Consider the following 16464-nt stretch of genomic DNA (forward strand, 5'->3'; position numbering starts at 1 on the left):
CATTACTGTCAGCTGCTTCGTCCCACATCTTAGTCTTTCCCCCTCGTCGACCAGAAGATCCGTAGGGACTGTGTCGCGTCTTCGGGGACACGGTGTCCGAGAAGAGGGACAAAATCAGCTACTCATTTTCATCGCTTTCTACCGCGTTATGTCCTCCGTTGGCGCCCGGGTTGCAGCTGAGGTTGTGCTTTTCGGTGCCGCGGATACGCGCGTTCTTACCCTACATTCGGTTTCTACCCGCAGCGTCAAGGTGACATTTTCCTGCGTTTCTTACGTAGGGCTTGTACGTCAGGTTAGGCAAACCCAACAGGGCGGATTACGTCCACAAGGAAGAAGTTCGCGTTCGGAAAGAGGCGGAGGAGTAGGTTTTCGGACCACGCGAGACGAAAAGAATTTCGGGCGTCTCGGATTTGGACCCGGATGGTTTAAAAGACATCGGCAAGACAAAGACAAGATCGGGGCCGATTCCGCAGGCGTTCGACTTTAAAACGGTATCGGCACGTGCTTTACGGCTCCGTTCGAACGAACCGGGTCAACCGGTTCACCCGAGTTCGCCTGATCTCACCTGAGCTGAAGCCACCATGGAGGACGCGATCACGAAGATGGCGCGCCGTTAGCGAGACGCCTCCCTTCAGCTTTCGCTCCGCACGTCTCGTCCGCGGGTTCGAACGTCGTCGGCAGCATCGCGTGACTTTTATTCGCAGCTTCTTTGTGGTTGGCCGGAGCGTGATGTGCCGATATTATACGGGCGGATGCAGGAGGATGAACGGTCGGGCCGAGAACGGGATGAGCCTGTCGGGCGAGGGTGAGCCGGAGTCCCTCTACGGACCGGACCCGGGGGGCCCTCGACGTCAGTCCCCGCTTGTACCCAAACGCACGGTCGCACGCAGTCGCGTACAGCAGCCTCGCTGACCTCCGTAGCCGCGCCCACGTTCCGCAAAGCTCGCGCCCACGTTCCGCAAAGCTCGCGACCGCGTTCAGGTAAGCGCGCGATGCCTTGCGGACCCGTTGAACGGAGCATCCCGGGAGTGCGGTTTCGGGGGTTACCGGCTCGTAAAAAGGAGGAGGAAATCACTCTCCTACACACGCAAACATGAGAACGTTCTTCTTCGGTTACCTTTCCGCTGGGTTCGAATACTTTGCTCTTTACGGTTCTAATACGGTTCACCGTGCGCAACGGTTTGTTAATAATAATCCGGCGTTCCTGGATTTTTCGAAGTGGATTTAAAAAAAAATTCTGCAAGGGATTATGAAATAACTCTTACTGCTTTCTTGAAAGTCTTTGACAAAGTGCTCGTTTTCTTTTCCAAAGTTTTCACACAATCGGCAATATAGAACAGCGCGAACGGCTGGATTGGGGGTGCGGTGGCGCGGCAGGTTTGACCGGGTCTTGCCGTCTGGCGGGTCTTGGGGGTCCGGTCCTGCTTGGGGTGCCTTGCGATGGACTGGCGTCCTGTCCTGGGTGTGTCCCCTCCCCCTCCAGCCTTAACCCCTGTGTTGTGGGGTTAGGCTCCGGTTCACCGTGACCCTGCTTGGGCCAAGTGGCTTCAGCCAGTGTGTGTGTGTGTGTGTGTGTGTGTGTGTGTGTGTGTGTGTAAATGGCTGGTCTCAATGAAATTTGCAAGTGCAGCTGCTGGACTCGACAACCAGTAGTGACCTATAGGACATGTGAGTGAGATTTTTCCGTTGTAAATACAATCTCTTTAAAATCTCCTTCACCCTCTAAGCCAATAAGGCCATTGCAGCCCGTGTGTGTCATGTGTGTGCGTGTGCAAATTCCCCAGATGGGGACATGGTAGGACAAGTGTAAAAAAAAAAAAAAAAAGTCACATCCGTTCACCGAAATACGCGGAAAAGAGACGCTTTATTTGCGACAAATAATCCGAGGTCAGCTGGAGAATTTTGCGGTTTTTACACGTATAGAAATGTGAGAATGGTGATTATAACGCAAAAAAGACGCAAGAGGAATAAGATCAGTATGTTTTAATATAGATAGATATCAGTGCAGAAATACAACTTCGTATTGGGTTAAAGTTCCCATACAGTAGTAATAATAACAATATAATAATAATAACAATAATAATGGTAATAATGGCAATATGAATTTAGCATATTAAAAATATTTATAGTATCAGTTACTGTAACTAAGGCATCAAAATAAACTGGAGAAAAGCAGAAAATGTGCCAACACAAGAACAACAACAAAAAAAAAAAAAAAAAAAAAAACCCCTCATATTTAGTAGAGTGCTGATATTGTCTTTAAGGTTGATAAAAGCTTTCTGCCGCGTGAGAGAAACCAGTGATTATCGACAGGGTTGTATAGGAGACGTCTTAAGTACACGTAGACCCTTCAAGTGGCACAGAAGCTACTTCTACAGCGGGCAAGTGGCCTTCTTTTAGTTGCCATATCTTGACTTTCCTCTGCTTTTTTTCCCCACACGTACAGGATCGCGGTCCCCCCCCACCCCCCCGTCAATCTTCTCAATCGCTCGTTCGGCCCAACGGCTCAAAAACGCGTTGCGACCGAGGTCGAAAACATGACCTGACTGGGAACGGAGACCCATTTGATTTTTTTTTTTTTTTTAATCGTAGCGGGGAACAGGTGGAGCAAGAACTGGGTTTTACGCGTCGCTCCGAACGCAATTTGAAATCGGTCCGGACATCCCCGAAATCTCAGCCGGCTCACGAAGGGAAGCGTCCGAACGATACGGGAGCTCGAAAGGGTCCGTTTCGCCGCGCGCGTTTCCGCGAAAAGGTGTCTCTTATGCGGATGTGAGCCAGGCCCGTTCCCGGATGGCGTTTTCAGCGATTCGCGCACGTTTTCGCAAAGCGAACGGCGCGCGGGCGCTGAACGGATGAGCTGACGGACCCGCGAGTCAGACGTCCGGGAGACCTCGTTCGGGTCTCGCCTACAGCTACCGAAGTGGGATGCGCGGAGGCGGCGAACCACAACGTTCACAAAAATAAATAAATAAATAAATACATACATATTCTTTTAAAAAATATATCCTTTTATTTAACTTTATTGGGACCGGACAATTTAGTAAAGTAGCCTCGCATCCTGTTTACTTTGGCTTTCAGAGAACCATTTATTTTAAAAAAAAAAAAATTAAAAAAAAAAAAGCTGATACATCTTTGGAAGGGAACTGTCTCATTAAGAGTCAAAATGCTGTCGGTCCGAGCCTTACCGAACTAGCGGGCTTAAGCGGCGTCGGTCCGGTACGACGGGACCGGCCTGCGAGAACCGCTCCGGGTCGAGCGCGGAGGGGCGCCGAGGTCTGCATCGGCGGGCTAGCTGAGCAGGTGGTCTCTGGATCTCCTGCCCCGGCTCTCCTTTTCTCGTAAACCTCCATTAAACCCGGACCAAAGTACGTACTGCTCCGCTCAGCTGATTTTTTTTGTTTTTAAATACCGTTTTAAGGTTTCCGGTCATCGGCACAATTATCATTACCATCATCACCAACATCCAAAAACCAGCTTATAATAAATCTGTCCCCGGCAAGCCTGGGCAGGATGAAAACATCCAGCCTTTAACCTTTATCAATTTTTAAGCACCGAAACCCTTGAGATATTTCTCACCAGGCTGGTGCACGCCAGTTACTTCCTAGCAAAATCCCAGTGAATGAACTTAACTATGTTAATTCTAATGTCTCTTTACACGTCGAAGAATAAGCTGGTCGGTCGGTCAGTCTTGGTTCTCTGACAGTTACATTACGTTAGACGTGTAACATTAAACTTGGTTTTTTCTTCTTAGCATCACCTGCATTTATGAGGACGGGGTCCAGGGTGCCGAACTACGTGAAGTCGAAAAGGATTCCTAGAGCAAACTGTGCACTTGAAGGCTGTATCACATTGTTGGAGCAATGTTGAAATTGAAGCAACGTTAAAGACAATCTCAAAGATTTAAAAAAAAAAAAAAAAAAAAAATTACAGCGTTAAAGTGGATCCCAGAAACTTTATAAAATTTTTTTTTTTTTTTTTTAAAAAAAAAAAAGCAAGTTGGTTATATCTACGAAGCACCATCACTTTTGATAATCTTGAAAGTGATTCTTTTTTTTTTTTTTTTTTTTTTTTTTTTTAATTTTTGCTCGTTGTTTTCTATTTTAAACATTTAAACATTTAATCTGCTACATGTCAAAGAGTGGAACACACATAGATGTTTTTTTTTTTTTTTTTTTAAATTTCTGTTCTCCCCCTCTTTTTTTCCTCTAAAGATCAATAACAGTACTGGCCTGCCAACAAGGTTAGGATGCTTCTGCATACTCTCAAAATGACACTTAAAAACACAAGAGAAACCAGCGCTGTGGAAACAGAAGTCCGCTCATCAAACAATAAGAGCAAACAAGAATCTGATCCGCATCCACTGGGTAGATAAGACGAAGTACCAAGGCACATGAATACTAAACATCATAGACACTATCAAAGAAACTTAAGAGATTCTTTAAATACAAATGTGTGTATTATCTGTGTGTGTGTGTGTGGTTTTAAAGTGGCAGTCGGACAGAATAGGTTGAACAAGAGCGAGGGAGGGAGGAAGATAAAGAGGGAAAGAGTCAAGTTACATCTCAGTGAGGGGTTGCAGTCTTGCGGAAGGGAACTGCGTACAACCTTTAACCCTTGATACAAGTTTTCCGTCAAAGGCAGAAGAAGCAGGACTATTGACCGTCAGGCCCGTACTGCACGTACGGCATCATCCATCACGTACAAAGTGCATCTCAACGTCGGGGGGAGGCAGAACTGTGGCTTCGGACAGAGGCGCGAATCTTCGCCGGTATCAGACGGGCTGAACCGAGGCTTCGGCGGTTGAGACGGAGAAGCCGAAGCGAAGCTCGAAAAGGGCAGAATTGGAATGCGAGGCCTTTCCTTCGAAAGGGGAGCAATAAACGTTTGTTTTTCAAAATAGCTATCGTTTTTTACAGCAGACGAACGGAGGAGCGTAATCTATAAATGCGTCCTCCTTTCACGATCAAAACTTAACTTCGAAGTATATTTGTGTGTCTGTGACAGCGGAGAATAGGCAGACAGAGAGAAGGAAAGCGGGAAGAGAAGACCTGAAAGTGGTGAAATCCAAGACGGTGCGTTCGGGGTCGAAGGGCACAATCATATCTGGACACACTGAACAGGTAAGATGCTGTCTGTAAATAGTCAATATAGTCTTTTTGCCAAAAAAAGTTACACGCATATAACTTAGATTGATGAAGACAACAAAAGTAGACCAAAAGCTACCGTTCCTGTAGGATATATGCAAGCTGCTCAGCTAGCTATAGGCCGTGCTCGGGCAGGGCGAGGCGAGGCGGAGACGGGCGAGGGCCGGCGCGGAGCCCGCTGGTCTAAGTGGCCTGGTCCAGGGCTCTCAGCAGGTCGCCGCCCTGCAGCAGGTTCAGGTTCCCCTGGAGCGGAACGTTGACCTCGCAGTCGTAGCGCGTCAGCTCCGGCAGGAAGTACGACTCGAACGAGGGCCCCAGCAATCTGCTCGCCACGCCTGCACGGGAACGGCCACAGAGCAGCGCAAACTTGACGGGTGCGTTCGCCAACGAGCCTGACGAACCCGACTCGGCATCTGCGGACCGAGCGCGTGCCGCAATTTGGAGGAGGCGCGTGAGCGTGTCGCGCGCCGAGGGTTTTCAAAAGACCGGAACCACAGATCTTAGTATCTCACCTTGCATTTTGGCCGAAGGCAGCATTCTGTACTCCCGGAAGTTCGGACCGTAGCACTGGCCCGGGAAGGCTTTCTTGGGTCCGCCGGCACCACCCGGGGGGTACTGGCTCTTCCCGCGTTCCCGGTCTACACCTTGCCGCAGGCCTGCGAATTTATCTGGAGGGGACAGCAGGAGAGTCGTTCGCTAAGTTACTCGCGTGAGTTCGCCGAGAGGCTTCTGCGATCAGGATCGAGCTGACGTACAAGAACGCGAGCCGGACCTCCGGCCTCTAAGAGACCCGGGTCCTTTGGCAACTCGTTCCATTTCAGCACATAGCTGGGACATTGCATACGAGAATGTATACGATTAGTCTTAAATCCGAAGGCGTACAATGCAACTCACGCTCTCTGTAAATGGTAGACGGTTAAAAGAAAGCGAAAGCACCTGTGAGCGCGCTGGTTGAGAGAGACTTCCTATCCATGAATGCGCAGCTCTCGTTTTTCACTCTCTTCCACATCATTTCCGTGCTCTCGCTCTGGGATGCTTTCTCCTGCCGTAACCACAACAGCAACCGGTATTAGCACGTGGCCCGTGCACGCAAACGCCGGAATCCCTTCACCTCGGGCTCCCGCGCGGTCAGCCCCGGCGCATCCCGGGTAGCGGAACTCACCGAGTCCATCTGCGGAAAGGCGCGCCGCTCCTCAAACTTAAACTGCCGTTTGCGCTTGTAGTTGTTGGCTAAGGCGATCTGGGCTGGGCTCATGTCTTTAGCGGTCTGCACAAAGTTCTCCAGGGACCTGTTGAATGAAACAGTCAGCCAAGGTTGTCACCGTTCATTTCGGGTTTAATCGACAGGTTTAATCGACAGGAGACCGCGGGACTTCCGGTACCTCTGCCTATGGAGGGGCAGCCGCTGAGGAGACATATTCCGGCAGGCCCGGTTGCTCGAGAGCGGCTCCGTTACGCTACTCTTGGCCTGCGGGTAATGTAACGGCGGGTCAGGAGGCCACTGCAAGTTCTGTCGCCCGCCCATAGAGGAGAGCGGGGTGCTGGCCGGGGCGTGGTAGGGGGGCACGAGTGCGGTGCGAGAGTAAAGTACGTCGGGGCGAGAGTTCACGGAAGCGGAGCCGGGGCCCCTCTTCTCGCCGGAAGGGTGCACGGCTGGGTTGAACTGGAGGGGCGGTGGAGCGGCCAGCGGCTGGAACAGGCTGGCTATGTTGCTGAAGCTGTGCTGGGTGCCACTTGGGACAACCTCCGCCTGGGACTCCTCCTGGCAGATGGGGTTCAGCTGGAAGTCCTCCCCATCCATAGGAATGTACGGGGCCAAGGTTTCGAGGTCCAGATCGCTGACGTCCATCTGGGTTCGGGGACAAGAGCGCGTGGGTTACGCGTTGTCTCGGCTAATCGTCCGCTTCCTTTCTCTCCCCCCGCCCCGGGGCAGACGCACGCAAACCGCACAACACCAAAGCCCGCAATCCCGGCAGGTTTTCCTGTTACCTTTACGGAAGGAAAGAGACCTCAAATGACGCCAGGTCCACAGCGACCGTTTATGTGGAGGGCGAGTGAAAACGGAGCCCTCCGTACAGAGCTGTCACTGTTTGCTCATGAGGGGGGACCGTGTGGGCGGATGCAGCGGAGTTTTGGATAATTTGCATGCGGTCGCCGGAGCTACGGAAATAAAAAGGCGTTTGCAAGCGCTGACGAAGGTGCCAGGGCAGTCCGAAGCCAGCGGATGAGTAAAGGACCGACGAGCGTGTCTAGTTGGGATGCGAGGGGCTCGTGAGCTGCGGCTTCATCTGCACGTCGCTGTACTCACCTGGCCGGCACACGGGCTCTTGGGTTCGGTGTCCAGCGCGAAGAGTTTCTCGGTGAGCTCCACCTTTAACTCGTTCTCCATGGTGCAGTAGTAGTCGCCAGGGCTGCTGGGCTGCGGGTGCGCGGCCGGGGACAGGGACAAAAGCGGTCATTCTAGGAAACGTCGGTCACGCGCGCTTTGCTCGGACACACGGCGAAGCCTTCGGGAAATTACGCACCGTGGAGCAGCTGCTCAGGCTGGGCGTCGCGCTGCCCGGAGGTGGCGGTTGGGGCACCGAGAACGTGGCAGCCAGGCTGGGCATTTCCCCAGCAGGGCTGGGTTTGGGGCCATCGTTGGCCCAGCGCTGGCTGGCAGGGGGGGGCATACAGGAGACATCGTTGTATAAGTGCGGTTCCTCAAACTGCGGTTGACCTGCCGGGTTAACCACAAGCGCAAGAGTCAGCGGAGAGAGAGGATGATAACGGGAAAGGGGCAGCAAGGCTGAGGAGGACGCCGCAAGCGAAACAGAAGGTCAAGAAGGAGAAAATCGGGGAAAGCTGTGAGGTTGGGTAGGCCTTAAGATACTCTCATAGAACGCAAGTACCGCGCATGACTTTGTAGTAATTTGAAGTATTTAGCAAACGAAGGCAAACCGCGGACGTTCCGGGCGTCGAAATACATGCATCGCGAAGGCGTCGGGGACGGGGCGACCCAAAAATCCGAAGTACGCGCGGACGGCGCGATCGAGAGAAAAATGGACAAACGACGCAGAACTCCCTCTCGCGATGTTTTCAAAGTATAACCGCACGCTTCTTCCTGCGCTGTTTACATATTCGGCTGCTGATGTAACTACGCTATAGATTTTGGCACGTCCTTATATTGACCGTGTCGACTGACCCGTCCGTGGCCTTGACCGGCGGCTTTGGCGCCGCGCTCTTCAACGTTCGCGACTCTCGACTTTTCCTTTGGACCCGGACTCGTTTCGCGCACCTTCCGAATCGGGCGATTTCGAAATCTCACGTTTGCGTTCGCGGGAGCGAGAGGCCGATAACAGACGCGCGATATTCGGCAAATGACATAAAAAGGGGAGCGATGCTGCCGAGCAAAATTAATCCGTATTCTTCATTATTCCGCAGTATCTATAATAAAAGTAACAAAGTAACAATGACAAAGGGCAATTCCTCAATGAAACTAAGCAAAAATCAAACAAATCTTTGCTTACATCGGTCATTTGGTACAATTAATCCTACTCTGTAAATCGTGTGTGTGGGGGGGGTAAATGCTAAACCCATAGCGATTGAATGGGAAGTTCACCAGAGGTCTTTGGGGGCAAACGAAAGAAGAGCGCGTGAGCACGTGGCGGAGGAGGAGGGACGGATTTTCGCACGCGGGCAGGATGGCCGAACTATCCGCAGGAGGAAAACGGAGTCGCGGGGTGCTCTCACCAAAGTCGAGGGCGATGATGGCGTCGCCGGGGGTGGGTGCCAGCTGGGCCAGGTCCTCTGGCTCCTCCTTCAGCTTGGTGAAGAGGGCGCCGGCCGCCTCGCCGGCCGCCGCCTCGCCGCTCCGGCTGAAGAAGGCGCTCATGCCCAGGGCGTGGTGAGGCTTAAACAGGGCCTCCGTCTGGTCCATGGAGAAAATGACCGTCTTCTCCTCGATGGTGCTGCGGAGGGATGCCGAGGCAAGCGTGAGGAAACGTACGCGCTGCTACGGAACGGGGAGCGGACCTGCGGTTCGGCCGCCGCCGCCTGCGACGTACCTCAGGACAAAGTTGATGCACACGATGCACTGCGGCTGAGAGTTGCGGCTGTTGTAGATGACGGTGCCTTGGGTCTCCACCCACACGTAGCCTCCATGTTTGGCCAGCATCCTATACTGCCCGCTGACAGCCTGGCCCTTGGCGCATACTGCAAGAGAGAGGGAGGGGCGACGGGGGGCCGGCGTCACAGTTCTGCCCGGATACACTTTTTCGCCGCATCGGAGAGACCCGGGATGGGCGTGGGAACCGAGCAGGACGGGGTCCCCGGGTTCGCATCGGGCGGGATTAAATAAAACAAACAAGGGCGGCCGCCCGCGCCGCTCCGCGGACCCATCCCGTCGCGCTTCTGCCCGGCCCGCGCCAACCCCTCCGCGTTCTCGCCGCGAGGCCGGGAGTCGCCGCGCACGGAGGACCGAACGCCGTTGTTCGCTCTGCTAACCCGCCGTCGGCACGCCGCGCACCTGCGGTTTATTCGCTGTCCAAACCGCCGGGCGGCTATCTGTTTTCATTACCATTTCCATCATCAACCGATACCTTTATTCGTTTGTAATTTTGCCCATTTGTAAAGCCGAATATGCCCCTCGAGCAAATCCGCTACGCCGTGTTTTCTAGCCGATTAAACAGCAGGGCCCTACCTGGGTTTTGGCCGCGGACGCGGACCGGACCGCTACGGTTCCCGCCGCTCTTGCGTGTATCGCCGGACGGGGATGGCGGCGCGGCCACAGGATCTAAACCCCGGGCCGCCTTCGCCCGGCGGCTCGGAAAACAGCTCCGCAAAGGTGCGCGCGCCCGCGGCTACGCTCGCGGAAATTCGTAACGATCGATGGCGACGCTCCCGCGCTTTTCGTTTCGGTCTTACGAAAAAGCGGAAAAATCCCTTAATTATTTGTACATGTCATCCGGGAGAGAAGCCATCTCCCTTGAAAGTCTCATTAAGCGCTAATCTGGAGGCTGTCTGGAAAGGGACACCTGGCCCGCAAGCAGCACGCTATCGCTCCCAGACCTTGGCCTATTATCTGTTCTGTCACGGGTCAAAGATAATAGCATACAAGACATCTTAATGCAAGCCGAGGTTCTGCGTAATAGAACCAATCTAATAAGGATTTTTTAAATTGTATTCATAAATCATACATGCATCCGAAATTTAATTTTGCGGACGGGGCCGCGCGCGTACAGAAAGCGTCGCACGAAACACCGGGCCTTTGCCAACTGCGTGTACTCCGGAGCGCTCCTCCGCTTCGACGGAACGGACGTGGACTCTCCGCGAGTCCGAGAGGAGAGAGGCCGACACGGGACGGGACGCGGAGAGACCCGAAGACGGAGGGTCCGAAAAGGCCCTAGAGGCGTTTGCGCAAAGCCGACCGTCCTCCAGAAGCGGGGGAGGGGGAAAAAAAAAACCCCCGCACTACATTGCACATCTCCGACTTAACAGGGTCCTCTTGTGTGTTTTATTTAAACAAAAAAAAAAAAAATACAGCAAGGGATTCATGGGCGTTATGAAACGAAAAGCAAACGGGGCGAATGGCTAAGAAAACAGCCCCGAGAGGCTGGGCACGGACACATTACTTTGCGTCTGGTACACCGGGTGAAGAGACCCTTAGCGCCTTCTGCGGTCTAGCAGCGGCGCAAAACAAACGGTGGAATAGGCCCCCGGAGCCCCGTTTCGCGGAACCGGCCCGGACCTCGCGCGCGCTAATCGGATCACGCGCCCTCTCCCTTTGTTCTCCCCGTTCTCTCGGCCTTTTCGGTTCGCTTTCCTTCCGAGCGAACAAACGAGCGCTAATTCGGTTTCTCGCGAGCGGGTAATTAACAGCCCGGGGAGGGAACGGCGAGTCCCGCGGTGATTTTTTTTTTTTTTTTTTTTTCTTTTCGTCGTCGTCTCGGCGGCCGCGCGATCGGCACAATGGAGAGCGAAGGAAGGCGGCCTTGCGGGATCTAACGGCCCTTCAGCGTCGTCCCACGGGGATTCGAAAGGGCGAAAAAAGGGTGCGCGTCGGAGCCGGGAGGGGACCGACGTCCACCGCCCCTCTTTCCCTGCCCTGACGCCGCCCCCGCGGAAACTTTGCCGCATGGTTTGAGGCCTCGAGCCGACGGTGAGACACACCGCACCGTCAAGGGTACTGTGATTTGTGGAGACGCAAAATGACCCGGGCACGTAACATGTCATGCATATAACTTCATAACCTTGATGAGCGGCAACACCGGACCGGAGCGTGTAGGAATACGTAAGCGCCGTGTCGAAGAAACCATCTCGGCAACCCGCTAAGTACGGGGACCTTCTCACGCACGCCCTCGCCGCGGAGAAACGTGGTCAAAGGTACTAGTGAAACCGATGCTAACGCGCACTAGGGATTAAAGAGGTGGTGCTCGGGTCAGCGAGCCTCGCCTCGTTCTACTGACCGAGTTGGGTACGGACACAGTCGGCGTCGAGACGACGCCCATCCAGGTGGAGATCTCCGGGTGGAATGATGGCAGCGAGAGAAACTCGCCGAAGGTTTTTACGTGGAGGCAGAGCGAGAAGAAGACTCACGGTTCTGATGGCTCTTGGTCACGCTGTCAGAGTCCAGCGCGTGGTAGAAGTCGTAGACGGAGCGGCCCAGGAGGTCCTCGGGGCAGTACCCCATCAGTTCGTTCACTCTGCAGCGTACGGAGAGGAAAATGCATTTCACAAAGCTGCTGGACATTAGGGGGGGTGCGGTGGCGCAGTGGGTTGGACCACAGTCCTGCTCTTCAGTAGGTCTGGGGTTCAAGTCCCGCTTGGGGTGCCTTGCGGCGGACTGGCGTCCCGTCCTGGGTGTGTCCCCTTCCCCCTCAGGCCTTACGCCCTGTGTTACCGGGTAGGCTCCGGTTCCCCATGACCCCGTATGGGACAAGCGGTTCTGAAAATGTGTGTGTGTGTGCTGGACATTTAAGTTCGCGTTCGCTCTTTTCCAAGTAGAGAACTTAAATGCCCAGGATTTAAGTCCTGCTCTTCTGCTGTTGTACCCCTGTAAAAAAAATTAATTAAATGTAGCGGTCCGAAGAGGGGCGCGGTGCCGCGGCGGGTCGGACCGGGTCCTGCTCTCCGGCGGGTCCGGGGTTCGAGTCCCGCTTGGGGTGCCTCGCGACGGACCGGTGTCCCGTCCCGGGTGCGTCCCCTCCCCTCCGGCCCTATGCCCCGAGTTGGCGGGTTAGGCTCCGGTTCCCCGCGACCCCGCGACCCCGCGTGGGACAAGCGCTTCAGGAAATGCGCGTAGTGTTCCGATGAAAGCTGATCAGGGACTGATGCGAACTTTGGCATTAGTGTAGGGCTCTGTTGTTTTCATGTGTTTATCGATCATAATTCTGTTTGGCACGATGTCTAACCGGCACCGTATTAGTATTTTGTACTCGTTGCAATTCACTTTTGCTCCAAACGCGTTGCCCTAGCCAGTCCCTACGGCAAATGATATCTGCCATATAAATACACACAATAAATAATAAATGGCACCTGTCTGCCAGGTCTGTTTTACAAACACATCGCTGTTTGCTCTTGTAATTTTAATTAGACGTGTGTCCCGCAGAGTACAGGACCCTCCCCTCCCGGGAGATGCCCGGCCCCTCCTCCTTCCCCCCGGCCGCGGGACACCTTTGCCAAGCGGAGCGCTTACATAACTAGGGACAGCTGCTGCTTTAAGAATGGTGGCGCAGCTGCCCCCCCCCCCGCGAGCAGACGAGGGTTAAAGGACCATCTATTCTGAAACCATTTTCCTAATCGTTTCCTCTGCATTGCAACAGCGGTGGCGGCAGCAGCCACTGTGGAATTCAGATAAGCTCTGAGTCACTGCCTCGAGTGTGTGTGTGTCGGGGGCCAGCAGGATGGGGGGGGGTTGGGGGTGCAGGCACAAGGCATGCAGTGCGGTGCAGCTCAGAAAGCGTTCACATTTATTATTGCTACTGTTTGAATCACTTCTGGCATCGCATGATAATCTGGACGAAAATGGCCACGCATTTTTTTTTCTTTTTGTGCGCCGAAGGAATCCCAGCCAACCCACAATCACCCTCGGTAACAACATTTTGCTCCTGCTTTGCGGCGACATTATCAGCTTCTACGAACGCGAGAACGTTTGCGCGTGCCGCGATGACTCGATACCATCCCGCCTATCCCCAGCGGGGGCGCGATGCGGAGGAGCGAACGGCGGCTATGAGCGCGCGTGCGTGTTCTCGGTCGCTGCTGCCAGGGTTCGAAGAAGCGCCGGCCATGGGGAGTGACACGCGGGTACCCGGCTGGCAAAGCGAAGGCTGGTAGTGTAGTGGCTAGTGCTACTGCCTTTGGACCCAAAGGTTGCAAGGTCAATCTCCACCTCTGGCTGCAGTACCCTTGAGCAAGGTACACACTCTAAAATTACTCCAACATTACCAAGCTATATAAACGGGTGAATAATTGCAGGAAGGTTAACGCTGCAAGTTGCTTTGGAGAAAACCATCAGCTAAAGGAATAAATGTGATGCGGTGCTGATGTGTGTGTGTGGTTTTCAAGAGCTCTGCTGGGCCACCCCAGTTGCTTATTCATCATGGGCAAAGGAGAGCGAAAGAGATGGAGGAAAACAGCGGGCTTGTTTAAAGGTCTTTATCGTACCACGTTACTGTCGCCAGCCTGAATCGCTGCAGCATAGACAGCTTTAACGTGCCTTAAAGAACACAAACTCGTTTCCTCTAAGTTAGCTTATTTCTACTGACTGCCTGAGAACAAGGGGGATGCAGCGGTGCGGCGGGTTTGACCGGGTCCTGCTCTCCGGCGGGGCTGGGGCTCAAGTCCCGCTCGGGGTGCCTTGCGATGGAGCGGCGTCCCATCCTGGGTGCGTCTCCTCCCGCTCTGGCCCCGTGCCGCTAGGTTAGGCTCCGGTTCGCCGCGACCCCGCTCGGGACAGGCGGTTTCGGACGGCACGTGTGCCCGAGAACGGTAAAGCCGCATCCTGGGTACCGCGAAACTGTTAGAGTTCAAAATACGCGGACCGATGGCGAGAACTCGATGTCGCATTCGCCTTACAATTCGTTTCTCTTCCTTCTGCTTTAAACACAACTTTCCGAGACAAGCGACGAGACCCGTGCAGCGCGAATGACGACAATTCAGTGACGTACGATACAAATTCTTCAAAATAGGTAAATAAATAATAAGAGTCGCCGCGTGGTTTAAAAAAAAAAAAAAAGAATCCTTTCTCAGACAAAATGCAGCATTCGGTTGGAAAGTTTTTCTTGCGGCGCCGCTTGAGCCGATCGAGGCGCATCCCGCCAGGCTTTTGGCATCGTCCGACACGCCGACTCTCGGCACGCCGACCTGCGGCGTCGTCACCCGAGAAGGCCAACTTCCGTCGTGCAAACCCCGCATTACCGTAACCGTCAACACGCCAACCTCCAGGCCGTCACTCCGGCGGAGCCCGCTCGGGATCGCCCGCTTCGAGACGTTACGCGCACCAGGCGCGCGGCGCGGGAACTCTGCGCTTTTCCCACCGAGCGAGGTCGGGAGGATCTGAGAATAGGAAACGCCGGGTGAAACGCTGCCACCTGCACTTGGCCAATATACTGAGCTTTGGGAAGCTGACTGGAGCTTATTTGTGTTTCCCGAAATAGCTTTAAAAGACATTTTAGAAAAAGCGTTTACCCGTCAACTCCAAAAATCTCCTCGACTCGGTCCCGTGTCGGCCGCTGCGCTAAGAGGGTAATTATCTAGTCCCGCGGAGGTAATTGGGAAGCGATCTATCTAGAGCCGAGGCTTCGGGGGGAACCGACATTCGAGCATTAACTTCCGTCTTTACCCGTCTTTGCGGTAGGCGAACCGTACAGATCCGTGCGCGTGTGTAAAATGCGTAGAGCGACGCCTTGCATTTTGCTGTTGAAATTCCCACGCTCGGCAGACGCTTTTCTCCGAAGCGACTTCCGATGACCTCTACGTGGCGTTATCAGCCCGCACCTCACGCTGCTAGATGCGCTGCTTACGCTGGGTCGCCGCGTTCGACCAAGTAGCCAACGTTCTCCTGCCACCGTCGCGCGCGCATCTCACCTGTCGTCGCAGTAGGTGAACTTCATGTCCATGCTGTGGCGGCTCAGGAAGGTCTTGCTGTCGAGGGGCATGTCAATGTTGGAGGGGTGGGGGATGGGCTCGCACATCATGACAACGCACGTGAGCGGGGGCTCCTTGAAGCCGCAGAGAACGCGAGGCGGGCAGCTGTTGTACACCTTTACGTGGCCGGTACAGTGGAGCACCTGCAATATGAGCGAGTGGCAGTCAAGGTTTTTAACCGCTGTCCCGGAGCCAGCGGAGGGAACTCCCGTGACCGACCGCTGGGAAATCGGGGGAGTGGCACCGGGGAACATGCAGACAAGGGCTCGTATTCAGAAAAAAATGGGTTCGATCCAACAAAACGGAATATAATTCAGTGTCTACCATCATACAGAGGTTCCTCAAAGGCGTTTCAGTTCGGATAACCTCTTTGTTACGTAACGTGTGCTTACAGTCATCACTTAGGCGTGAGCTTCGCGAATCATTTCGGGCGCAGCGATTCTTCCGGTATTCCGGGTCTCACCTTCCAGCTGGCCGATTTGAGGTTGACGGTGCGTCCTCGATTCGTGACGGTGCATTTCATCCTCATGAAGAAGTCTCGCTCCGCGCTCATCTCCTTGTTCTTCTTTCCGAAGCCTACACCTCGGGGTAAAGGTCGGCGGCGTTATTTTCGTACGATGATACCGCATCTCGGTCGCCGTCGCCGCTCGAGGTTCGTTCGGTACTTTTACAGATGTATGAATTCTGCCGTTTTTTTCCCCCCCCCACAAATGCAATGCGGAACATTCAGAGGTAAATACTGAAGCGAGCGCTTTTTACTCCCGTTTCCGAATTACACACATACGAGACTTCGGCCGTGTCGCCGGAACATTCTCGCGCTGCGGTAGCGGGGGAGGGGGGTCCGAAAGCCGTGGAGAAATTGCACGGGAGATCGCAACACGGTTACATCACAAGGTCAAGGTTCGCCTGATGCCAGGCACAGGGACAAATGTAGCTGTGGAGGCCCGGGGGGGGGGGTGACACCTGCCAATAAGGGCAGGTGAGCGGCGCATAAAACTCATAACTTCCACACTGTATCCACCAACTGCTAGAACAGACTGCCCGGGTCCCAAAAGCAGACTGTGACAAATGCCGTCTCATTTGCATCAACACCTCCGCGAATTAAATCCCCCTCGGACTCATACTGTATCTAGACATCTAAATTACTTTGAGATGCAAATAAATAGGTGTCGATTCCATAATCGCCAGCATC

At 53.9% G+C, this 16464-nt stretch overlaps 1 protein-coding gene across 6 annotated transcripts in view; it reads right to left on the reverse strand.

The window, feature by feature from the left end:
- Positions 1 to 4159: 4159 nt before the first annotated feature.
- Positions 4160 to 16464, reverse strand: part of epas1b (endothelial PAS domain protein 1b) — a 42080-nt gene continuing 29775 nt past the window's right edge. For 5 of the 6 annotated variants that reach the window (XM_018766236.2, XM_018766235.2, XM_018766230.2 and 2 more), the window contains exons 5-16: positions 15736 to 15854; positions 15213 to 15415; positions 11724 to 11830; positions 9194 to 9341; positions 8880 to 9097; positions 7673 to 7866; positions 7456 to 7566; positions 6530 to 6996; positions 6310 to 6436; positions 6084 to 6189; positions 5660 to 5815; positions 4160 to 5482 (exon numbers count right to left, since the gene is read on the reverse strand). In XM_018766236.2, coding sequence (XP_018621752.2) covers positions 5331 to 5482; positions 5660 to 5815; positions 6084 to 6189; positions 6310 to 6436; positions 6530 to 6996; positions 7456 to 7566; positions 7673 to 7866; positions 8880 to 9097; positions 9194 to 9341; positions 11724 to 11830; positions 15213 to 15415; positions 15736 to 15854 — 2108 coding nt within the window. In that variant the 3' untranslated portion in view covers positions 4160 to 5330. The remainder of the gene's footprint in view (positions 5483 to 5659; positions 5816 to 6083; positions 6190 to 6309; positions 6437 to 6529; positions 6997 to 7455; positions 7567 to 7672; positions 7867 to 8879; positions 9098 to 9193; positions 9342 to 11723; positions 11831 to 15212; positions 15416 to 15735; positions 15855 to 16464) is intronic. The other variant, XM_018766232.2, reaches the window with a different exon arrangement.

This window comes from Scleropages formosus, chromosome 8, assembly GCF_900964775.1.
Source record: "Scleropages formosus chromosome 8, fSclFor1.1, whole genome shotgun sequence".
Lineage (NCBI taxonomy): Eukaryota > Metazoa > Chordata > Actinopteri > Osteoglossiformes > Osteoglossidae > Scleropages > Scleropages formosus.